This window comes from Pipistrellus hanaki (genome assembly GCF_964339955.1).
Source record: "Pipistrellus hanaki genome assembly, chromosome: 2".
In the NCBI taxonomy this organism is placed as follows: domain Eukaryota; kingdom Metazoa; phylum Chordata; class Mammalia; order Chiroptera; family Vespertilionidae; genus Pipistrellus; species Pipistrellus hanaki.
The window spans coordinates 168,773,691-168,799,730 of record NC_140504.1 but is presented as its reverse complement, the minus strand read 5'-3'; the positions used below and the strand labels follow the sequence as shown (position 1 = coordinate 168,799,730).

The 26,040-nt window shown below is 43.0% G+C and overlaps 1 protein-coding gene across 1 annotated transcript; it reads left to right on the top strand.

The window, feature by feature from the left end:
• The first annotated feature begins 12,726 nt into the window (after positions 1–12,726).
• On the top strand, positions 12,727–24,418 carry COA7 (cytochrome c oxidase assembly factor 7). Its single transcript, XM_084876143.1, has 3 exons — positions 12,727–12,985; positions 15,731–15,871; positions 23,194–24,418. Exons 1-3 carry the CDS (start codon positions 12,880–12,882, stop codon positions 23,640–23,642), a joined length of 696 nt encoding a protein of 231 aa, XP_084732269.1. The 5' UTR covers positions 12,727–12,879; the 3' UTR covers positions 23,643–24,418.
• The last annotated feature ends 1,622 nt before the right edge of the window (positions 24,419–26,040 follow it).

Sequence of the window (26,040 nt, the reverse complement as noted above, 5' to 3'; positions counted from 1 at the left end):
AGAGAGAAGAGTTACTTGTTCCAGGTTATAAGTTAACTTGACTCCCAGGTTTGGTAACTGATCCAGATCTTATATTTTGTGTGCATTTTTTTCCCTTTGCCTTTGACCCTTCTGTTACTCTCTGCCAGAGTGGGATGGGAGAAAGGAAGATGTGGAAGCTAGTTTGGAACAGTCACCCCAATCAGACTATTAGGGCCTTATCTCCAGGATACCCTTCTTTAGAGGGCCATTCGTCCCTGTATTACAAATGATGCATCTACCATGAGCTGTGTGTGTGTGTGTGTGTGTGTGTGTGTGTGTGTGTGTAAATTCCACTTTTCCAGGCATCCTTGCCTGTCATCTACTATTCCTTGTCCTATCCCTTTCCTAAGGCACATGCATGCAAATAATTTATTCCTCAACACATATTAAATGAGGCTTTGCAAAGCCCTTCTTTTAATTTTTAAATTACAGTTTCCATTCAATATTATTTTGTATTAGTTTCAGATGTAACAAAGCCCTTCTGAAACCTGGAATTCTATGGGTGGCAAATTCTCTGATTAATGATAATAACTCTTCTACTATGCATTGTTTCCACTGGACCATGTGCCTCTCCTCTGTGTTATACCATATGCTAGACACTGAGGATACAGAAATAAATAAGACACAGTCTTCGCCCTCAAGGTGCTCAAGTCTTGTGGGTGAAAAGGATAGACAGCCGAAACCAGTTTGGCTCAGTGGTAGAGTGTCAGTCTGCGGACTGAAAGGTCCCAGGTTTGATTCTGGTCAGGGGCATGTACATTGGTTGCAGGCACATCCTTGGTAGGGGGTGTGCAAGAGGCAACTGGTCAATGTTTCTCTCTCATTGACGTTTCTAGCTCTCTATCCCTCTCTCCTCCTCTCTGTAAAAAAAAAAAAATCAATAATATATATATATATATATATATATATATATATATATATATGAATAGACAACAGCAAAACAATATGATCAGCACTTCTATAAAAGGAAGCAGGCACCTACCAGAGCACAAAGGAGGATCCAGGCCAGTGGAGCAGTCAGAGAGGATTTCCTAGAAGAGGTCCTACTTGACTTGAGCTTTGAAAGGTAAATAAAAATTATCAAAATTAAGAGGGGAGGAAAGAGTATTCTAGGTATAGGGAACAATAGGTGTTAAGTCACTGGAGCATGAAGCCAGATGATGTATTTTGGCTCTATGAATAGTTTGGGATGATGTGGGGGGGCGAGGGGGGGGGGCTGTTGCAGCAGGAGCAGACATGGCGGGAATCTCCCTTTTCTGCATCCAGCACGGAAAGAGAGATGAATGAACCAGTTCTAAGTGTAGGCAGCCAGGGATTGAGAAATAATAGAAAGAAAGAAAGCAAGACACTGAAATAGATTTATAAAGCTGGGAGCTGGGTGGGCCGCCATCCTCTCTGATGGAGAGGCAGCATGATGACCAGGAGCCCACACAGCATGTTTATTTTATATCCCCCAAATCCAGGAAGTAACTCCAAAACTTAGGATCAAAGGAGCTTATTTGCATTCTTAACTAGGCCCCAGCATTACTGGATTTACATATCTAGACCCACCCCTACTGACACCTGGACAAAGATAAGTCAGAAACTGATGACACCTCTCCTCCCCACGCCTTCTTGAGGGGAGGGTGGTGTAACCCTGACACGACTCTGCCAGTGCCTGGCGCTCAGCTGACAATTTAAAGAATGTCCATGTGCCTTCCCAAGCGTCCCTTTACAGGATGAGACACAAAGATTATGCATAGAAGGGAAGAGACAGCTGGAGAGGCAGGCTGGGGCAATAAGTTACAGCAGGGCAAAGGTAAGGGGCTTATACTTCACCTTGAAAACTATGTGACATTTGGTCAAAACTCTTTTCCTACACCACCGCTTCTTACTGACAGTCATCATTGGGTTACATTTAGAAGCCCAGGTTAATTTACCCTTTCACTGATTCACTCATCAACGTGTACTGAGCACCGACTTGTATCAGTTCTTATGTAGGGACAGGAAGCCTCAGGATAACAATTTGAAATCTTGGGAGCTTTTTTACAAGGCACTAAATCTCAGCCCCGACTTGAGATGATTTACCATGAAATTTGATTTCTTTTCCTTTGATGTTGCAACATGTTGGATACCAAACCTATTCCAAGGGACCGGCTTGGAGTGGGCCTGCCTTAGACCAGTTTGTAGTGTGTGGGTTCTTGACTTTGTATAGGAAATATTTCATAACCTGAATCCAGGTGACTCTGAGAGTATGTTTATTAAAACCGGGGACAGTGAAACAAAGGAGAGACGTAGGGCAGAAGAAACAACAGGAGAGAGCTTAGGCGGTACTCTGCTTTTGTTCTCTGGAAATGTTCTAGGAAAGAAATGAGCCACAATGGCGCTGCTGTCAGCTCACTGTGAAGTCAGAGAAAAAGGGGGCCTTGGAGACAGGATCAAGGATTGAGTCCTGATTGAGCTACCACTGCCCACCGCTCCCCTGGTTGCAAGTCTCGTGGGAATCCTTGGAGTTCAGGAAGAAATAAAAAGTTCATGCCTGGGAAAGGGCATGGGTGTGCAGCTCGAGAGTGAGCTTGCACTGAGTCTTTGTCCTGAGGGCTCTTTATCCCCCCAACCTTTTTATTTATTTTTTTATTTTATTTTATTGATTTTTTACAGAGAGGAAGGGAGAGAGAAACGTCAATGAGAGAGAAACATCAACCAGCTGCCTCTTGCACACCCCCCACCGGGGATGTGCCCGCAACCAATGTACATGCCCTTGACCGGAATTGAACCCGGGACCTTTCAGTCCACAGACTGACACTCTACCACTGAGCCAAACCGGCTTTGGCAGGAAGGGTTTCAATAGAATATTTATCAGCTTTCCAGGTACATTTTTAATATGCTGATGTATCAAAATTCATGTATAGAGGAGTTTGGGATTATTCTTTGGTCTATTTTATTTTTATTTAGGTCTGTCCAGCTTTAATGTTTTTTTTTTTTTTCTTATTTGTTCCCCAGACTTCATCTGTCCTTGGGGTTAGCTGGCACAAATGGCATTAATTGGGTCTATTTCCCTGACCAGGGTGATGTAAGCTATGTATTCTCTGGTTAGGGAGGAGAGTTGTAAACCATTTGCTTCCAAGTGCCCTTGGCTGAGGAAGATAAGGTCTTTCGATTCACAAGCTGGCTGCACGTTGGCCAAACTAGTTAGCCTTGTTTAATTTCATTGTCTCAGTCTCCCTATGCCACTTGCCCAAGAATTTTCCTTGCTTCTTACTTTCCCTCCGCAGGGTCAGTTGTACTGCAGTGAACCCGGTAGGGAGCACATTATGGGAATGGCTACAGTTGCAATATCTAAAACAGTCAGCCTGGGTAGTGAATGAGTGCCTCCTGTTATCAGACACAGGGAGAGAACATCAAGTCCCTGCTCTCTCACAGTCTCAAAATGCAGAAAGTTATACCTGGAAAACACCTTAAAAATCATTAGTCAGCCGAAACCGGCTTGGCTGAGTGGATAGAGCGTCGGCCTGCGGACTGAAGGGTCCCAGGTTCGATTCCAGTCAAGGGCATGTACCTTGGTTGCAGGCACATCCCCAGTAGGGGGTGTGCAGGAGGCAGCTGATTGATGTTTCTCTCTCATCGATGTTTCTAACTCTCTATCCCTCTCTCTTCCTCTCTGTAGAAAATCTATAACATAAAATAAAAAATCAGTCAAATGGGATAAACTGAGCTCTTCCAAAGTGCCTGGCTCCGTGTGGGGACCTGAGTGCTGGTTTTTACCCTTAAGGAGCTCACCGTCTGGTAAAACAGGTAACGGCCACAGAGCTTCAAGAGGCAGAGGAGACCTCAGCTGGCTAACCTAAGCCCACTGCCAACCAGTAACGGTTAGAAAGGGGTCCCCAACAAGGACTGGGGGTGTCATGTCTGAGCTGGTATCAAGGGTGTCGTAGTCTGAGCGGAGGCTGAGGAAAAGTGGGAAGGACGGCCGGCAGAGAGAAAACAGCCTGAGGAGTTCTGAGGAGAGAGGGTCAGAGTGATTGGCTTGTTTCGTAAGTGGGGAGGTATCAGGTGCGGAGATAAATAGGGGTCAGATGAGCTAAGCAGTAAGCAGGGGTCATTGCTGAGCTGAGCTAGGAAGGATGTGGGCAATGTGGGGCCACTGGTTTACAACATGGGTGTGACACACGTGGATCTGCCTTTTTGAAAAACAAGTCCCTCTCATTGCTGAGCTCATCGGCAGAGGGAGTTCACGATATCTTCAGAACCTTTTTAGTACATGTGTCCTGTGAGTCTGATGTAAAGCAACGCTTCTTAGACCTTATTGTGCATCCCAATTCCCCGAGGATCTTGTTAAAATGCAGATTCTGGTTTAGTAGGTCTGGGTGGGGTCTAAGAGCCTGCATTTCTACCAAGATCTCAAATGGTGCTGACACTGCAGATCACACGTTCAGTAGCAAGGATTTAGAGTCCTTTCTAACCAGTAAATTCTGTAAGTTGCAGATTACCTGATTGGAAATAGTATCTTAATTTTTACAGTGTTTAAAGATTTACAAAGAAGTCTACCTACCCGGTCTCCTTTTAGCGATTCTTCCTGAGAAGTAAGATAAAACTTTGGTATTAAAGTTGGTCTGTCTCCTTCCAGCGTCATAGCGGGCTAGTGATTATAAGTCCGATTTTACAGATTAGGAGACCGAGGCTCTGAAAAGAAAACAGACTTAGCCACGGCCTAAGACTATAGAAGCAGCAGAACAGGAATTTGGATTGATGTTTCCTGACCCCTATTCCGCTGCTACGTCCAACAAATTTCTATACTGCTCCAGGCATCCATGCCTTCACTCAACACAGATTTATCATGCACCAACTACATTTCAGACCTGTCACAACATATGAATGTAGAGAAAGTCACTTTTCAATAACTGGAAAGAGTGAAATATACAAATGTAAGGCGAGAGGAAGGCTTATTGGAGAGAGTAGCCTATTGAGATATCAACTCTAAAGATGGATTGTAAAGGAAACCCGGCCAGTATTTATCTATAACTTTTGTACATACTTCCATCAAATATTTACTGAACCTTAATCTGCACCAGGCCCTCTGTTAGATTTGGATGACATAGGCATGAGTCAGACAATTCTCAGAGAGCTCAAAGCTTAATTTAATGTGACATTTACTGTTTACAAGTCCTTTCCCCATCATGAATAATAACTGCCATTTGCTGAGTGCTCAACATGTGCCAGTGTTGCACTAAGTTTGATATGTCATTATCATAATTGTCTTAATTAATTCTCAAATATCTCATTAGGACAAATGCTAATTGGGGGCAAAAGTTTTTGTCTGTTTTGTTCACTGATGTATCCCTAGAACTTAGAATTGTTGAATGAGTGAATAAATAATTGATATGTAGATACAACTATTACCTCCATATCACAGATGAGTAAACTAAGGAGCAGGTCAGCAAGATGCTTTGCTTGAGATTTCCCAAACAGTAAAAGGCAGAACTAAGACACTTTTAGAAGAACCCAGAATTGTCTGACTCCAAACCCAATGGCTTTACCCATCATACACCAGTGATTCTCAAACGTTGTTATGTGTCTGAAATGCCTGAAGTTTATTTAAACCCAGATTGCTGGGTCCCAGAGTTTCAATTTGTAAGTTTGGGGTGGGGCCAGGGAATATTCATTTCTAACAAATTCCCAGATGATTCTGATGCTGCTGGTCCAGGGACCATACTTTGAAAACTATTGCTCTAGACCAAACTGCCTCCCAATTTCTCATTTATTCCAATAAGGTGTTAGTAAATAGAGATTAATATCTCATGGCAGATGAGGACAAATAAGATTAGAAAAGTAACACAATTTGTCCAAGTTCCCACAGCAAGTATGGGATTCTAAGGCTAGTGTAATTCCAAAGTCTTTATTATTCTTGATAACCCTTGCTGCCTCAGCTAATGATATATGGGCAAGGGACACGAAGAAACCAGAGACAAAAAGGAGGGAGGGTATTTGTCAGGAGGAGTTGAAGATAAAGTTGGAAAGGTTGCCACCCAACTTGCTGCGCTGAAGGAAGAAGAGTCTGTGGCTTCCGTGGCTCTCTCATTAACTTCCTGGGGCAAGCCTCTTTCTTCCCTCTGAACCCCAGTTCTCTTCTCTATAAAAGCAGGGCCCTTTCCAGCTTGCAGAACAAGCTGGGTGCCTCAGAGACAGGCAGGGGATTAGAGGTTACATTGAATCCTGTTTCTCAATGCTTTGCGCTGGCTGAAAGCCAAGCGGGTCATGTGGGGACTAGGCAATGTGCAATCACGCTGCTGAAACGCGAGTCTGAGCAGAGCTGGCACCTGTCAGTGACTTTCCCTGTTTCCGGTGGAAAGGTGCAGGGAGGAAGGGCTAGGGGATTGGCCACAGCCAGCAGGGCAAGGCGCCTCCATGACTAACCCACCCAAAGGGGACCTGAAGAGGGCAGAGAACTGGTGCCTCCACCGCAACCCTGGGAAAGCCTAACGATCGCCGCCGCCGCGCAGCTGCACCAATCCCCGGCCTTTGAAATGACATCACAGCAAACGTGATTGGTCTGGTCTTTCCCCACTGGGCGGGTCCTGGCAGCTCACGGATCCCTAACCTTAGAGGAGGCTTGCCGGGCTGTGTGACCTTGAAGAAATCACTTTGCTTCTCAGAGCCTCGTTTGTAAAATGGAGACATTAGTATCTGAAATGACTCACAAAACATTGAACGTTATGTAATTAAAAACACTTTTATTATTTGTCAGCTTACAAAAGTAATATATGATTATTATAAAAATAAAGATGGAAGAGACACTGCAAATCCCCTATACACTATTCCCTATCTCCTCCCCAAGACAGAGTTATTATTAACAGTTTAGTGTATTTTCCCCGTTTTTTTTTATATGACTATATAAAAGGTTACTTTTTAAACAAAATTAAGTTATACTATGACTTTTTTCACTTAACAATACATTTGAACATCTTAAAAAATAAGTTAATATATTTTATCAGTGTATTTATTTTAATTAATTAATTAGTTAATAAACACACTAATAAAATATATTAGTTAATTAATTAAAATCCTCACCCGAGGACATGCTTAGAGAGAAGGAGGGAGAAAGAAATACTGATGTGTGAGAAACATGGATCAGTTGCCTTTGGGAATGAAACTGACAAGCCTTTGGTGTACAGGACAATGCTTTCAATGTTGACATGAATAGACTTAATTCATTCCTTTTAATGTCTACCTTGTATCAAATCCCCTATTCTTGGATATTTGTTATTTCTATTATCATAACAGCAGCAGCAGGAACAACGAAAACAAAAAACTGCAGCAAACATTTGTGTAAGAATTTCTGTAGGATACATTCTTGGAAGTTGACTTTCTGGACCAAAAATGTAAGCACATTTTAATAACATCAAAAGCAAAGGCAACAAAACATGGTACTACATCAAACTAAAAAGCATCTGCACAGTAAAGGAAACAATCAATAGCGTGAAGAGGCAACGGATGGAATGGAACATATGGCAACCAGATATCTGAGAAGGGGTTAATCTCCAGTGTACATGAGGAGTTCCTACAGCTCAAAAGCAAAAACTAATAAACTAGTTTAAAATGAGCTAGGGGCTTGAGGGCACATTTCTCCAAAGATGTATAAACGGCCAGTGGATATATGAAAAGATGCTCAAAGTTGCCTAGCTGGTGTGGTTCAGTGGTTGTGTTAACATATGAACCAGGAGGTCAAGGTTTAATTCTCAGTTAAGGCACATGCCCTGGTTTTAGGTTCGATCCCCAATAGGGGTGTGCAAGAGGCAGCAGATCAATGATTCTCTCTTATCACTGATGTTTTTATCTCCCTCCATTCCTCTCTGAAATCAATTTTTTTTTAAAAAGATGCTCAAAGTCACTAATCATCAGGAAAATGCAAACCAGAATCACAATGAGATGCCTATAGTGATGGCTATTATAAAAAAAATCAAGCGACAGCCCTGGCTGGATGGCTCAGCATTTTGGAGCATCATCCTGTACACCAAAAAAGGGTGGTTCGATTCCTGGTCAAGGCAAATACCTAGGTTGTGGGTTTGATCTTGGTCAGGGCATGTGTGGGAGGCAACTAATGTGTGTTTCTTTCTCACATCAGTGTTTCTCTCTTCTTCTTCTTCTTCTTCTTCTTCTTCTTCTTCTTCTTCTCTCTTTTTTTCTCTCTCTCTTTCCTCCCTCTTAAAAATCAATAAAATAAAATAAAAACATATCCTCAGGTGAGGATTAAATAATAAAAAAAAAAAGACAGGCTGAGGTTATGGAGAAATTGGAATCTTTGCACACTTTGGACAGGAATGCAAAATGGTGCCACTGCTTTGGAAAACAGTATGGAGGTTCCTCCAAAAATTTAGAATAGAATTACAATATGATCCAGCAATCCCACTTCTAGGCATTTATCCAAAAGAATTGAAACCAGCACTGTGAAGAGATATTAGCATCCCCATGTTCACTGCAGCATTATTCCCAGTAATCGAGATGTGGGACAACCTAAATGCCCATTGACAGGTGAATGGGTAGAGGAAACATGGTACATGCATACATTAGAATACTATTCAGCCTCAAAAAAGAAGGAAATTCTGCAGTATGCTACAACATGAATGAACCTTGAGGACATTATGCTAAGTGAAATGAGCCAGTCACAGAAAAACAAATATTGCATAATTCTAGTTATATGAAGTATCTAAAAATAGTCAAATTCATAGACTCAACGAGTGAAATGGTGGTTGCACGGGCTGAGGGGGAAGAGGAAATGGGGAATTACTAATCAAGGGCACAAGTTTCAGTAGAGCAAGATGAGAAAACTCAAGAAATCTGCTGTATAATACTGTACATTGTATCTTTATTCAACAATAATTTATTGTACACTTAAAATCTACTAACAGGACAGATCCATTGTGTTCTTACAAAAATAAAATAAAATTCAAACAAACAAAATACAAAGTGGCTGCTGCATTTTGCATTCCAACAAGAAATGTATAAGGGTTTCAGGTTTCTTTTCTTTTCTTTCTTTCTTTCTTTCTTTCTTTCTTTCTTTCTTTCTTTCTTTCTTTCCTTTTCTCCTCCTCTTCTTCTTCTTCTTCTTCTTCTTCTTCTTCTTCTTCTTCTTCTCATCCTCATCAATACTTGGTATTGCTTGTCTTGTTGATTACACTCATTCTAGTAGTTGTGTAGGGGTATCTCATTGTGGAAATTTATTTGCATTTTCCTATGCTGGCCATATTTTTAAAATTTTATTATTTGTTGTTGTTTTTTTTGTTTTAGAGAGAGAGAAAAGGGGGAGGGAAAGAGAGAGAGAGAGAAGAGAAGAGGAGAGAAGAGGAGAGAGAAGAGGAGAGGAGAGGAGAGGAGAGGAGAGGAGAGAAGAGAAGACAAGAGAAGAGAAGAGAAGAGATTATAATATATCAATGTGGGAGAGAAACATCAATAGGTTGCTCCCCGGCACTGGGGGTCAAACCCGAAACCTGGGTATATTCCATGACCAGGAATTGAACCTGCCATATACAGACTCTCCAATGTACCGAGCCCCACTGACCATGGCACCCTGGGTGTATTTTTGTATGCTTGTAGCCTATTCATATGTCTCTTTGGTAAAATGTCTACTCAAATATTTTGCTCATTTAAAAAATATTATCTTTTTATTTTGAGTTGTAGGAGTTCTCTATATATTCTGTATACAAACCCACTGTGGGATAGATGATTTGCAAATATTTTCTCCCTCCCCCACAAAGATATATAAGCACGTTTGAAATGTTGATAAATATTACCAAATTGCTCTCCAAAGAGGAAGCATCGATATACATTCCCACCAACAGTGTATGGGAATGCTGGTTCCGCAGCATCCTCACACACATGTGATGCCAATCTTTGTTAATCGAAGAAATGAAAAATGGTATCACAGTTTCTAATTTGCCTTCCTTTTATCATCAGGGGGAGCATCTCATCATGTTTATTTACTGGTACTTTTCCTCTTCTAAACAAAAGCGTGCTTTGTTGAAACCTTGAATTTTTTCAATTTTGCATCCCTTAATCTCTCATCATTATTAAGCATCCAGGGAGTGTTTGCTCAATGAACAAAGAGTAATGCTGTGCAGAATAAGAGAGATAATAAGTTGAAATTACTAAAGTACTATTTAGTGATCCATCAATATCAATTTAATCTATGTCTGGAGTCAGGAGGTGAGTGCTCCAATGCTCTTGATTTCTTCCCCTTCACGATCCGGAATGACTGCTGTGAACTCTAAGATTCCAAGGGAGCTGGTTTCTCTAGGTCTTCTCACTGTGTGTTTTGGGTAAGTCACTTAATTTCTTTGACCCTTCATTTCTCTGCCAACAGTCTGAACAGTGTGTACAGATTGCATCATGCTTATCAAAAAGGGCTAAACGCATAAGATTAATTTATAATAATTAAATATTCAAAAATGTATAATTTGAATAAAAAATAACTGCCAAATGTTCTCTGTATCTACTTTTCCGTTCTGCTTGTTTATTTTGTTGTTTGTTTGTTTTTTTTTATTCCAGAAATAAATGAAATCATCTGGCCACAAAAACAGTAAATGTGAAAACTTATAAGAATAGGGAGAATAAAACTACAGAGATAAGAACAGGACTAGTAAAGGAAGCTGGCTGCCTTTGTAATGACCTTAAATTTCTTTTTAAAATATGTGATTTCATACTTGGCCCAGCCTCTCTTCCACCTTTTTTCTCCAACTCTCTCGTGCCCTCTACTGCTCAGGTGTTCTCATTTCAACTAAGCAAGTAGGATAAGAGAAAGTACTACGGTATTTATGGCCTGCCCCTGACTTTAGTTACCTATCTCACCCTCGCCACACCTTGCTTTATTCTTGGCCTTGTGACCAGCACAAGGGACATAGAGCTCACAGTCCAGTGCGGGGACACAGACTTTTAAGGCATTATATAGCTATTATGAGCATGACAAGAAATACTTCTGGAACAGAAATGACTCTGAGCCAGGCAATCTGCTAAGCACATTGCATACATGAACTTGTAGTCCTACTGGCAGCCACACAAGGGATCCACATTTATAGAAAAGGAATCAGGTTCACAAATGTAATTGGTTCAAGGTCACAATGGATTCTGACTAAGATCTGTCTGTCCTCCGAAGCCAGTCCTTTCCAGTGCATTATAACGGAATAAACCGAATGGTGTGAAACACTGAGTGGGAACATCAAGCCTATTTTACAGAGGAGACGATCTCTGATTTGGGCAGAGAAGGGTGGTCCACACATCAACAGCAGCAGTAAACAGGGCACAAAGTTGAGACCTATTCAGAGAACAGAAGATTGGGTGGGGTGTGGAGGAACAGAGGCAGGAGATGAGGCTGGAATCAGATTGTAGATGACCTTAGAGGCCAGGCTAAGGAAGGTGGGCTCAAAACCCAAAGTCAGCCTTCCCTACCCGGGGCACGTGTACTGAGGGATCTCCCAATGTGATCAGGGTTTGAGAAACCACAGGTAAATGTGGCATATCACCTGGAATTTCAATTTTACTCAAAGGCTTGAAGAAAAGGCAATCTTGTTTTCTTTTTATAAAAGATGTACTGTGGAATTGGATGTAAAGTAATATGAATTTTAAAATAAAACTGGTATTTGAAAGACATTTCAAAAAAAAAAAAAAAAGAAGAAAGAAAGAAAGAAAAAGAAAAGAAAGATGTTTCCCGGTGGCAGTAAGTTGCTTCCCAATGAGGAAGTGTTTGGAAGTTGTACACTCTTTGATGCCAGTAGGAGTAGGCTGATAGGGGACCATCTTTGGAGAGCTTTCAGTCTAGGCTTTATGAAGCTGATGATTCTGAGCAGAACAAATAAAAAAAGTTCCTTTCCTCTTCCCCATCTCCTTGACACATTCCTCATGTAACTCATCCATTCTTTTACTTAAAAAATATTTACAACAAAATATTTACAACAACTCTCTCACTTCTTGTGTGACCTTGGACAAGATACTTAACCTGTATGTACCTCAGCTTCCTCATTTGCAGAATGGGAATATAATAATACCTACCCTATAATGTCACAAGGAGTGTCACAGTGAGAATTAAATGAGAATTTGAATAATGCTCTTAGAATAGAATTTGGAACAAAGTTCAACCCTGTTTAAACATTAGCTATCACAACAATATTATTTGTACAACTTCTACGGCTATTGTGTTCCAGTCATCACCCAGCACAGCCTTGGTCATTCATGTTGGGAGCAGGGGGTGGGTCTGGGAGGAATATAGAGATGAACCAGACTTCTTATTGCAATTGTACAGACTTATATCTAGAAGGTGCTCAAATTGCTTGTTGACTGAATAAATAAATGTCTTCCTACTAAACTGCAAGCTATTTAAATGCAGGGATCATTTTTCCTAGCTGTTGAATTACTAGAAGGAAGCACTTGGTGAGGCATACAGTAGGCCCTTAGAGATTATAGAACTAATGACTGTAGGGGAGACTACAGGCAGAAAGTGACTTAAGGCCACAAAGCTGGCACAGATAAAGTGCTGCAGAAAGACTGCCATCAGTTTTAGGAATGGAAGCACCAGAGGAAAAGATTTGAACGCCAAAGACTAAAAGTGTGAAGACCGGCCTTAGTGAATGAGCTGAGCGGGTGTGCGCAGACCTCCGCAGTGGCGCGCCCGCCCAGGCCCCGCCCGGCCCCGCCCCGGCCCCGCCCCGGCCCCGCCCCGGCCCCGCCCCGGCCCCGCCCCGGCCTTAGCGAATGAGCTGAGCGCGTGCGCGCAGACCTCGGCGGCGCGTCCGCCCAGGCCCCGCCCCTCCGCCGGCAGCCGGGACCGTGGGGCCGGAGTCCGCTTGGCCTGGGCTGGAGCGACAGGTTAATCTCATCCGGAGAGCTGGAACCATGGCTGGCTTGGTGGACTTCCAGGACGAGGAGCAGGTGAAATCGTTTCTGGAGAACATGGAGGTGGAATGCAACTACTCGTGCTACCGCGAGAAGGACCCGGATGGTAAGCGCTGCCGGCGCGGCCTGGGAACACGTGGGAGCGCCTGGGGGAGGGGCCGGGGTCGGAAGGTCACGAGAGAGACCGCCAAGGGAATCTGGGAGCGGTCACGCCCCCGGGGTGGGCGGGGCGGGATGGGGTCAGTGGCGACCTTGCGCGTGTTGGGTTCCAGGAGGACTCTGCGGATTCTCCGGACCCTCCGTGGGGCGGTGCTCCGCCGGCTTCAACCTGCAGGCCGGCCGGGAAGGAGAAACGCTAGGGCACTTGGGGTAGACGCGCTGGTCGGCAAACTGCGGCTCCCGAGCCACATGCAGCTCTTTGGTCCCTTGAGTTTTTAGCAAAGGCCAGCTTAGCAGTACCCTAATTAAGTTAATAACAATATATCTATCAATATAGTTTAACTTTTAAAAATGTGGCTCTCAAAAGAAATTTCAGTCGTTGTATTGTTGATATTTGGCTCTGCTGACTAATGAGTTTGCCGACCACTGGAGTAGAGGGAGTGGGGACATATCAGGGAACAGATAAAATTCCCTGCCCTCATGGAGCGTGCATTCTAGTGGAGGGGGGGCGGGAATTGGACAATAAACATAAGGAAATAAGTGAAATAGTGTGTTAGAGACTAGTCAGTGCAATGGGAAGAAGTGACGGGTCGGTGTCAGGAATTGTGGAGGGCCGTTTTAAATGGAGTCATCAGGGGGAGTCACTGAGAAGATGGCGTTTGGACTAAGCGTGGAGAAAGGTAAGGGAGCTCGCTGCCAGGCGGAGGGAACTGTGAGTGGCAAGGACCTAGGACATGAAAGTGCCCTGAGGGTGCTAGGAACACTGAGTTGACTTTTGAGTGTGGGGTGAATGGTGGTGTTCAGAGAGGGCTACTCAGAGAATCCAGTGCCTTTGGGTGGTTTTCTTCCTCCTACTTTACTTATGTATTGGCTGGTTGATTTTAGAGAGAAGAAGAGAGAGAAACATTGATTGGCTGCCTCCTGCAAGCGCCCCCACTGGGAATGGAACCCTCCACCTTTTGGTGTATACAGGTCCACACTCCAACCAACTGAGCCACACTGGCCAGGGCTTCCTACTTTATTTTTATAGAGGAAAAAAAATGGCACCGGCCCTACCTTATAATGGCTTGCAGCCTAGTTCCAGAACATGATATAACTCTTTTTTTTTTTTTTTTTAAATATATTTTATTGTTTTTGTACAGAGAGGAAGGGAGAGAGATAGCTAGAAACATCGATGAGAGAGAGTCATTGATCAGCTGCCTCTTGCACACCCCCCACTGGGGATATGCCTGCAACCAGGGTACATGCCCTTGACCGGAATCGAACCCGGGTCCCTTCAGTCCCCAAGCCGATGCTCTATCCACTGAGCCAAACCGGTTTCAGCCCCATTGATACTTTTGGAGAGAGTGGAAGGGGGTGGGGGACATCGGTTATAGACAGATACATCCATTGGTTGCCTCCAGGTACGTGCCCTTGACTGGGAATCAAGCCCAGTGTGCCCACGAACACTCTAACCACTGAGCCAACCCAACTAGGGCGATATTGCTATTTTTTAAATGCTAATCAACTATGCAGAGTTGCTCTGTATTATATAAGTCTTAAAAAGAGAGCTGCTCCATGTCCTAAGTGTAGAGAGAATTCACAGGAGAGTTACTTGAGGAGCAGATGGTTGGGAAAGATTTCTGGTGTAGGTCAGAAGGAATTGGTCTTCCCTGATCACCTGTTAACCATTTCCCAACATGCACAGCAAACTATCTTATAATCCTGTTTCATGTCAATCGTAACACTTATTACTATTTGTATCTTGCTCACCTATTTACTTATTTATTGTGTTTACTCCTCTAGAATGTAATTTTTAGGAGGGCAGTTGACTGTATTCCCAACTTCTGGGATAGTGTAGTGTTTTGTGCATAGAGGAACATAGATGGTCAAATATCGTCCGATTTGAAATGAATGAGAGATGGGTGTTATTGGGGATGAAGAAGGGACGGGGGAGAGATGTTAAGGAGAGGCTTGCTGGGACTGGAGCCTGCCCAGGAGAGAGAGTATATTTCCAGCTCCTTTGGTGGCTGCTGTTTCTACTCTGTTGTCAGACTTCACCTTCGAGCCTGGCTGAGGGGTTAGGTACAGTCATCAAAACACCCCTTTCTTGCTGCTACAAAGCCTAGCCTATGGCCGGTTTGGCTCAGTGGATAGAGCATCGGCCTGCAGACTGAAAGGTCCGGGGTTCGATTCCGGTCAAGGGCATGTACCTTGGTTGCGGGCACTGATTGATGTCTCTCTCTCATCGATGTTTCTAACTATCACTCTCTTTTCCTCTCTGTAAAAAAAATCAATAAAATATATTAAAAAAAAAAAAAAAAAGACTAGCCTCTGGACCCGTTTGGTTTTCTGTGTTTGACGACTGAATTTCCCAAGAAGTCCCAAAGCTCGCAGAGTTTTAGTTATGGGAGGCACTGTGTCTTTGGGCCGGCCTGGCTGGCAGAGCAGAAGGGCTGGTGAGAGGAGGAGTCCGTGCAGGGCCAAGGTCTCCCCAGTCCTTCACATCGCTCAGTCCCTGCCCAAGGGCAGACAGTGCCTTTGTGGGAATGCTGGGCACCACCTGCCTTCCTCCCTGCCTTCCTCGTCCCGCCTCAGGAGAACGGAGGCCGGTCCTGAATGGAAGGCACATCTGGCCTGTCACACCGTGACCCTCCCTACGGCGAAGCCATGGCCCCAGACGTGAAGTAAAGCTCTTGTCCTCTTTTCACAGGCTGTTATCGGCTGGTGGACTATTTGGAAGGAATCCAGAAGAATTTTGATGAGGCTGCCAAGGTGTTGAAATTCAACTGTGAAGAGAACAAGCACAGTGATAGCTGCTACAAGCTGGGGGCCTATTATGTGACCGGGAAAGGTAAGGAGGGCCTCTTTTAAAAAAATATATTTTATTGATTTTTTACAGAGAGGAAGAGAGAGGGACAGAGAGCTGGAAACATCGATAAGAGAGGAACATCGACCAGCTGCCTCCTGCACACCTCCTATTGGGGATGTGCCTGCAATCAAGGTACATGCCCTTGACCGGAATCGAACCTAGAACCTTCCAGTTCACAGGCCGACGCTCTATCCACTGAGCCAAACCGGTTTCGGCATGGAGGGCCTCTTTCCTTGGTACTTGTCAGTGATGGTCGTGCTGACCACACACTGAGCCCTCTTTGCAGAAGGGTCCTCACAGGCATTCGGGGAGCACGTGGCCGGAAGATTTGGAAATGAGTTCAGCAGAGTGGTGAGGGGAAGAGGACAGCCTTCTAAGTGAGGCAGACCTCGGGGAATGTGATTTGCAAGTAGCGAGTGGGATCTTGAGCCAGTCACTTAACCTCTGTGCCTTTTACATCACTTGTAACATACTTACTTCATAGGGATTTTGTAGGATTAAAAAGGATGAAGTGTTGTACTGTACATCAGCGGGCTTGACAGAAGGCGCCTTAGTGAGCTAATTCATGAGGAGTCTATTAACGCCAGAGGGAGGTGTCTCCCAAATTTCTGAGCAAAAGCATGGAGGAAGCTGCTCCTATTTATATCTTTCTAGCTCTTTGCAGACTTTACACAGAGCTCTGTGTAAGTTATTTTTGCAGACTGCTTGTAACCTTGGGCATACATCTAGCAAACATAAACACCTGGCATGAGAACATGGGAGTGTTATCAGTGTCAGCCCCTTAGCTTAGATGGTTAGCTTGCAGGGTCAGACAGTTGAGTTTATCTTCTCTATTATTCAAGCTAAAAAAAGCAAAGTCATTTTACAGAATAAGAGACCGTCTAAAAATAACAGAGTTGACGTACAGAACAAGGGGCTATCTAATAGCAGAGAATTTTAAACAGCAGTTTCAAATAGCAGTTTTTCCAAAAGAGGGATTAGTATGCTTCATCAGCACATGCCTGGCCCAGGGGAGGGGATCAATAATGGTTAATTCCCTTTCATCTATATTTTCTCCTCATGCCCCATTGCAGTCATTACTGGAGTAGTTTTTAAGTTTTAGACTCTAAATAGCAAATTATTCTAGCAAATTTACTTCACATAGTTTCTGTGGGTCAGAAATTTTTGAGAAGCTTAGCTGTGGGCCTTAGGGTCTCTCATGATTGTTTTAGACATTAGCCAGGGAGTTAGGGGTGCAGTTATTTGAAGGCTTGACTGGAACTGGATTTTCCCATTTTAAGATGACTTACTCATGGAAGTACTTCCTTCTGCTCCTGGCCAGCTGATATCAGATGACCTCAGTTCCTTGTGACATGGATCTCTCTCTGTGTCCTCATGCCATGGCATCTGCCTTCCTCCGGAGTGAGTGATCCAAGAGAGAGTGCAAGAAGGAATCCTCAGTGTCTTTTGATGAATCCTCAGTGGCCTACCTTTAGATGTCACACACGTTTCATTCCCATCACATTCTATTTATTAAAAGTGAGTTAGTAAGTCTAGTCTACGTTAAGGGGAGAGAACTTAAAAGTCCACCTCTCAAAACCAGGCATATCAAAGAATTTATGGACATATTAAAACCGCCAAAATAGGGAATATGACCTTTGACAGGCAGCTATTTTTTTTGCTCACCAGATCATGAGCTTCTTGAAGATGATTCATTTATCCTTTGTTCCCTGTGCCCAAGCCTGGTTGGAGAGTTGTTCAGCGAAAGTTTGATGAGGAAGATGTCTTTTCAATTCTCCGGAGCTGTGTAGATCATTTCTGCTTTCCGTGGGACATTGGGCTTGTGGTAGTCCCTATTTTGGTGAAAGTTTATCATCATCAAGAATATCAGTTTCTCTTCTGATGCAGAGGGGAGTTTCTTTAACTTAGTAATTTTCTTAATATCCTAACCTAAGGAAATAAGTAAAAATGTAAATAAAGGTCATGTGCAGAGATATTCACCCCAGCATTATTCATCTGGCAAATTTATAATTAATTTATAGTGTATAAGCAGTACATAACTGCATTATATTAATTAAAAAAAAAAACACACCAAAAACTTGTCTACCAACAGTAGCAGCTTAAATGAATATCTTCCATTGGATAGAATGTTATTTAGCACATTAAAAAATGTTTCAGTAACTGGCTGGTTTTGCTCAGTGAATAGAGCGTTGACCTGCGGACCGAAGGCTCCCAGGTTTGACTCCAGTTGGAGGCACATGCCTGGGTTGTGGGCTCGGTCCCCAGTGGGGGATATGCAGGTGGCAGCTGATGTTTCTCTTTTCCTCATCATTGATGTTTCTATTTTTCTCTCATCATTGATGTTTCTATTTTTCTCTCTCCTCCCTTCCTCTCTGAAAAAAAAAAAAGTTTCAAAAAAATTTTGTTGATGTGGGGAAAACATAATATTCAGTGAAGAAAGCAGAGTACAAAATTATATATGGTATAAATTCAGCTATATACGGTAATATAGTGTGCAAAACCAAAAATGTCTCTGGATTTGTGTCCTGGTAAAGTTTTGGATTATTTTTGTCTTCATACCACATTTTACTATATTTTCCACAAAGATTTTGAGTTCCTTATTATACAGACTTATATGATTAATAATTGTGCACTGAGCCTTTGTGGAGCATACTTTTAGTATTTGCTATCTACAGTGAAACAAGAATTAAACATGACCAGTGTATGGGGGCAGGGGACACATTTACACTAATACCTGTTATACCTAGGAGAGCTTGGGAAGCGTCTTCAGAGAGAGACTGTTCAATGCTGGGACAGGGTCATCATTAGGGGTGCTATCAGAGAGGAGGAGGCATTGAAGCTGGTGTTTTTTTTTGGCAGAGGTGGGCTAGAGTTATGTCCCAGGCAGAAAGAAGGTGAGCACGTGTGGAAAAAAACAGCAATGGTAGATGCCCTGGCCAGTGTGGCCATTTGGTTGGGCATCATCCCATGCACCAAAAAGTTGCTGATTTGATTCCTCCTCAGCTACATTCCTGGGTTGTGGGCTGGATCCCCAGTAGGGGGAGGTGCAGGAGGCAGCTGATTGATGTTTTGCTATTTCATTAATGTTTCTCTCTCCCTCTCCCTTCTTCTCTCGCTCTAAAAATTAAATAACAGTATTTTAAAAAAACAATTTAAAAATAATAAAACAATAAATTTCTTTAAAAAAAAAAGAGTAGGCCGGGCTGGCATGGTTCAGGAGGTCACAGTTCAGTTCCCCGTCAGGGCACATGCCCAAGTTGTGGGCTTGATTCCCAGTGTGGGTGTGTAGGAGGCAGCCAGTCAATTATTCTCATTATTGATGTTTCTGTCTCTCTCTTCCTCTCCCTTCTCTGAAGTCAATAAAAAAAATTTTTTTATTTAAAAAAGAGTGGTAAAGAACAAGAATTAATCCTCTGTTACACTAACATTCTTAAATAAATTTCTGTAGGTGTTGTAAGTCAAAGTGGTCCCATTAATAGATCTTTGCTCCCCAAGCCCTTTTGGATTGCTGTTTATTAGACCTTGAGTCCTGCCAAGTTTAAAAGCCAATACTGTTGGCAACTCGTGCGAACTTCTGAGATAAAGGATTTTATAATCTTTGGTCTTGCCCTCTGTTCCTGAAAACACGCCCCATGTTCTTTCTTGATACAGACTAGTTAATAGCTCTCCTTTACCAAGGGTAGCTGGGCAGGAGGAAGAGTGGAAAGCCAAAGAACTCACTTTTAGCTGATGTGACATTAGGCAAAGCATTTTCCTTCCCTGAGCCACAAATTCCTCACTGATGAAATTAAAAGTAATAAGGTCTGCTCGTACCTTCTTTTTTTTAATATATTTTATTGATATTTTACAGAGAGGAAGGGAGAGAGATAGAGAGCCAGAAACATCGATGAGAGAGAAACATCAACCAGCCGCCTCCTGCACACCCCCCATCCGGGATGTGCCCGCAACCAACATACATAACCTGGACCGGAATCAAACCCAGGACCTTTCAGTCCGCAGACCGATGCTTTACTGCTGGGCCAAACCAGTTTCGGCTGCTCATACCTTCTTTGTAGGGTTTTTTTTCTTCTTTTTTTTTCTATGCATCATATGAGAATAATATGACTGCTTTGTTAAACTGTAAAACATTCTATCAATTTGAACAGGTCTGGTTTGTATTGGTTGCTGCAGAAGTTACTTTGGATTGCACACCCGCCAAGTAGTTGAGCTCATACAGGAGGCAACTAGTCGATGTGTTGTGCCTCACATCAGTGTTTCTCTCTGTCTTTCCCTCTCTTCCACTCTCCCTAAAAATCAGTGGAAAAATATCCTCCAGTGAGGATTAAAAAAAAAAGAAGCAATCGAAGAGTCTAGGTGGTGCTCTGCTTTGGCATTCCAGAAATGCTATGGGAAAGAAGTGAGCCGAGGTGAGGCTGCTGTCAGCGCACAGGGAAGTCAGAGAAAAGAGGGCCTGGAGACAGGACCAGGAGAGGTAAGCCCAGGATGAGCTGCCGCCGCCCACTGCTCTCCTGGTGAAACTCTTGCAGGGACCCTTCGAGTTTAGGGTAAAAAGTTCATGCCTGAGAAGGGGCATTGGTGTGCTCTACAATGAACCTGCACCGAATCTTTTGTCTTGAGGTGCTTTTTTTCTCTTCTGCTGGCGAGAATCTTAGGGGATAGTTTCGGCAGACTATTCATCAGCATTCCAGGTGCATTTTTAATAATCAGATACATCAAAATGAGTGTATAGGGGAGTTTGGGATTGTTCTTTGTTCTGCTTTACTATTTTACTTTTAGCTTAGGTCTTTCTGGCTTTAATAGGGTTTTTCTTATTTGTTTCCCAGACTTCATCTGTCCTTGGGGTTAGCTGGGACAAATGACACTGATTGGGTCTCTGCTTTCTATTTTCCCTGCCCAGGGTGATTTAAGACAGCGGTGGCCAACCGGTGGTCCGCAGACCACTGGTGGTCCATGAGGTCCAAAAGGTTAGCAACTGCTGATTTAAGATATGTATGCTCTGGTTAGGGACGAGAGTTACAAACCATTTGCTCTCAAGTGTTCCTGGTTAGGGGAGATAAGGTCTTTCAATTCATCAGCTGGCTGTAAGTTGTTCAAATTTGACTTTGTTTCCCCATTTCACTTGCCCAGGAATCTTCCTAGCTTCTTACTATCTTGCCTCAGTGTTACATGGAATTTCAAATTTCCATTAATAAAAAAAACTAAAGAAAAAAGCCTTGTAATGAACTCTGCTTTAAATGACCCATTAGTGGTTCCCATTTATTATTGCTCCTAGGATTCTAAGTCCAGGATCCCTAATACGACCCACCGTACCCTGTAGGTTCTGCCCCCTGTCTGTCTCTCTAGCCTCTGTCCCTAGGATTTCTGGGTTCTAGCCACATGGGCTCTTTTTCTCTTTGTATCCTATTCCTTTCGCCTGGAGCAAGTCATATTTTCTCCCCCCCCCCCCCCCCCCCAACACCAGTTATTGGGTCGGCAACTAAGTAATTGCGGGTTTCACACATATGGCTTCAGTTGAATTTTTAGGTTTGCAGACGTAGTACAAATGTAAAACACATTTTGTATTTGATAGTTGGCTATTCAGCTGTTAATCAGTAAAAAAAGTTTTTTGATCTGTTTTGTAGTTTTTGTTTGGCGTTCGTTGAAAAATGGAAAATCAAAAGGAACATTTTCGTCATATTTTGCTTTTTTATTTCCGCAAAGGGAAAAACGCATCGCAAGCTCATAAAAAGTTATGTGCTGTTTATGGTGACGAAGCCTTAAAAGAACGGCAGTGTCAAAATTGGTTTGCCAAATTTCGTTCTGGTGATTTTTCACTCAAAGATGAAAGACGCTCTGGTCGTCCAGTTGAAGTTGATGACGCCCTAATCAAAGCAATAATCAATTCGGATTGTCACAGTACAACACGTGAGATTGCAGAGAAGCTTCATGTATCACATACATGCATTGAAAATCACTTAAAACAACTTGGCTATGTTCAAAAACTCGATACATGGGTTCCTCACGAACTGAAAGAATCACAGTTAAAGCAACGCATTAGCAGCTGCGATTTGCTAAAGAAACGTAATGAAAATGATCCATTTTTAAAACGACTGATAACTGGCAATGAAAAATGGGTTGTTTACAACAATATCAAGCGGAAAAGATCGTGGAGCAGGCCAGGTGAACCAACTCAAACAACATCAAAAGCTGATATTCATCAAAAGAAGGTTTTGTTATCAGTTTGGTGGGATTACAAAGGAATTGTCTACTTTGAACTCTTACCACCCAACCGAACGATCAATTCTGATGTCTACATTGAACAACTAATGAAATTAAACAATGCAGTTGAAGAAAAGCGGCCCGAATTGACAAATCGAAAAGGTGTTGTATTCCATCATGACAATGCAAGGCCACACACATCTTTGGTCACTCGGCAAAAATTAATGGAGCTTGGTTGGGATGTTTTGCCACATCCACCATATAGTCCTGACCTTGCACCATCTGATTACTTTTTGTTTCGATCTTTACAAAACTCCTTGAATGGTAAAAATTTCAATAATGATGATGATGTCAAATCGTACCTGATTCAGTTTTTTGCTAATAAAAACCAGAAGTTTTTTGAACGTGGGATTATGATGCTGCCTGAAAGATGGCAAAAGGTCATTGATCAAAATGGGCAATACATTACAGAATAAAGTTATTTAGTTCCATGAAAAAATTGTCTTTGATTTTCTTTAAAAAATCCGCAATTACTTAGCTGCCGACCCAATATTTCACAGCTCAAATATCACTTCTTTGAGGAAGCTTTCCTTGATCTCACTGCCTAGTCCAGGTCAGAACCCTGACATATTCTCATAGGACCCTGTACTTTTTCTCTACACTTGTCACACTTATGTTCATGCACTTATTTTTGTAGTTGTTTAATGTTTGTCTCATTAGACCATAAGATCCTCAGACAGGGACAGGATCTGTTCCCCAAAACCTAGCATAGTAGTTGGCAAATAGCATACATTCAGTATATATTTAGATTAACAAACAGTTAATAAAGTGCTTATAAGATGCCATATTCTCACTGTAACCCTATGACGTAGCTATCAATATTATTCCCACTTTACCTTTACTTTTTTGGTCTGCCTTGTAAGGTCTCCTTTTAACCAGGCTCCATGGCTGAAAAAGCTGGTAGGTCTGTGCACTGTACCAGTCCACCTTCCTTCGGTGCTGCCTTAACTCGGGGAATGTGCTTTTTATTCAGGAATTGTTCCCTAACTTTGGCCTGAGACATTCTGGCTTGGATTTACTTTTTTCTTCTCTTTCCTAACTCCTAGGCGGACTGACCCAGGACCTGAAAGCTGCCTTCAGCTGCTTTCTGATGGCGTGTGAGAAGCCTGGCAAGAAGTCCGTGGAGGCCTGTCACAATGTTGGTCTCCTGGCACACGACGGACAGGTCAATGACGACGGCCAGCCCGACCTGGGGACGGCCAGAGACTATTACACCAGGGCCTGCGAAGGCAGCTATGCCCCGAGCTGCTTCAACCTCAGCGCCATGTTTCTGCAGGGCGCTCCCGGCCTCCCCAAGGACATGGGCCTCGCGTACAAATACACCATGAAAGCCTGTGACCTGGGCCACGTCTGGGCCTGTGCCAACGCCAGCCGCATGTACAAGCTGGGGGACGGTGTCGCTAAGGACGAGGCCAAGGCCGAGGCACTGAAACACCGGGCCATGGAACTGCACAGAGAGCAGCAGAAGAATGTCCAGCCGCTGACGTTCGGGTAGCGTGGCCCCCCTCCTCTTCCCGATGCAGCCCTCGGAGACCCACCTGGAAGACTTGGGACTCGGTGTCAGTAGCCCCGGTTACATACACCCATTGCCCCGTAGTGTCACCTACTGGGATGTAGTCTGAAATATTTATTTCTTTAACTGGAGTGATCTGTAAAAGAGACCCACATGTAACTGGGTTTTAGATCTCCAACTCTTACAGCTCTGAAAAACGGCAAACTAGAGAGCCACGGAGGTTTTTGGAGGGCTGGAGAGACAAAGAGCAGGAGATTGGAAAAATTAGCAGCCGCAGGGCCAGAAGGAATGAGATATCGTCGTCATCGTCATCGTCGTCGTCGTCGTCGTCGTCGTTGTCATTGTTATTTTAGTTGGGAGGCTTGAAGATCAGGAAGTATCTTGATTTACATAATAGAGGGCTTAAGGAGCTAAGAACAGTCACGACTGCCACCCTCTGGCTTATGTAATGCTTGGTGTGGGCTTTAGTTCTGCCGTTAGAGTCACATGATTTCAGTACGTTCACGGAGATCTGGAAGGTTAAAGGTCGTTGTGTTTCAGGGTTGCTAAAGAGGATGTCACAAGCCCTCCTTCAGCGGAGACAATCACAGTGGCCTAGCATCCCCAGTCCCCTGCTCGGTACTGCCGATCACACTGAGGGAGCAGGCCATTCCCCAGGCCGCTTCAGGTAGGGATTTGTAAGGAAGGGTTTTGTACACACTTTGTCCCTCAGAACAGAACCTTTTTAACTGTTCCTGTGAATAAACTATTTTGATTAATATTTTTGTTACTGGTGTTCTCTCCACGTTCTGGGTAGAGATTATGTTCTTCAGTGGTTGTGCCTTTTCTTTTAAGGACTCTTTGCTTTTTCTGTTATCTTCCTAATTTGTCACTAGGGGGCGAGCTTGTCGTTTTCCTGCTGATCACAGGACCGTTATTTCCGTCACCACCTCCAGTTTTTGTGCTTCCAGTGTTGCAGCTGTCTTAGAAGGAAACAAATAATAAACGAAACGATAGATTTCTACCCTTAATAATTAACTTATTAGGCATTTGACAGATGGAAGCACAACATTTAATTCAGATAGTCTGTCAAATAGGACATGTACAGGATCAGGGAGTGATGATTTGTAGAGAGTGAAAAAGCCAACAGAAATCTACACATGTTGAACAAAAAATACAGTGACTCTACCTCTAGCATTTCCTATCAAGGGCAGGGTTAACTTTGCAAATCTGCCCAAAATAGAGCATCTTATTTGCTGAATGTTTGCTTTTAGCAAGTTTAACAGCACATTTGAAAATATTTTTTTTTTTTTATTTATTTTTTTTTAATAAGTTTTTATTTTTCATATTATTACAAATGTTCCTTCCCCCCCCCCCCCACCATTGCTCTCCTCCACCAGGTTCCCACCCCACCCTCTGCCCTTTCCCCTCTCCCCATTGTCCTCATCCATAGGTGCACAGTTTATGTTCAGTCTCTTCCCACGCCCCCCTCTCCCCTTTTCCCCAAGAATCGTCAGTTCACTCCCCTTCCATACCTCTGATTCTATTATATTCAACAGTTAATATTGTTCATCAGATATTTTTAATTTCCTTGGTTTTTAGATTCACTTGTTGATAATTACGTATTTGTTGTTCATAATTTTTATCTTTGTTTACTTTCTCTTCTGAATGAACCCCCTTCAGCAATTCATATAATTCTGGTTTGGTGGTGATGAACTCCTTTAGCTTTTTTTTATTAGTGAAGCTCTTTATCTGGCCTTCGATTCTGAGTGATAGCTTTGCTGGGTAGCTTATTTTTGGCTGTAGGTTCTTGCTATTCATCACCTTGAATATTTCTTGCCATTCCCTTCTGGCCTGCATGGTTTCTGTTGAGAAGTCAGCTGACAATCGTATAGGTGCTCCTTTATAAGTTACTACCTTCTTTGCTCTTGCTTCTTTTAATATTCTCTCTTTATCTTTTGCTCTTGGAATTTTAATAATGATGTGTCTCGGTGTGGTCCTCTTTGGATTCCTTTTGTTTGGAGTTCTGTGCGCTTCCTGGACTTGTAAGTCAAATTCTTTCACCAGGTGGGGGAAGTTTTCTGTCACTATTTCTTTCAGTATGTTTTCGATATCTTGCTCTCTCTCATCTTCTGGAACCCCCATAATTCTGATGTTGGTTCGCTTGAAGTTGTCCCAGAGGTTTCTTACATTATCTTCAATTTTCTGGATTCTCTTGCCTTCTAGCTTCTGTGGAGGAGTGTCTTCTGGCTCTTTATGTTCCAAATCTTTGACTTGATTCTTGCGATCTTCCCTTCTGTTTTTAGGACTCTGTAGAATATTTTTTATTTCAGACAATGTATTCTTTATTTCTTGTTGATCCCTTATCATTTCTTGTTGGCTCCTTATTAATTCTAGTTGA

Bases quoted from the DNA above. Each gene is read 5' to 3' on its own strand.
- COA7 (XM_084876143.1), top strand. From the start codon at position 12,880: ATGGCTGGCTTGGTGGACTTCCAGGACGAGGAGCAGGTGAAATCGTTT. The intron at 12,986-15,730 runs GTAAGCGCTGCC...CTCTTTTCACAG, and splicing joins CCGCGAGAAGGACCCGGATG to GCTGTTATCGGCTGGTGGAC. The intron at 15,872-23,193 runs GTAAGGAGGGCC...CCTAACTCCTAG, and splicing joins CTATTATGTGACCGGGAAAG to GCGGACTGACCCAGGACCTG.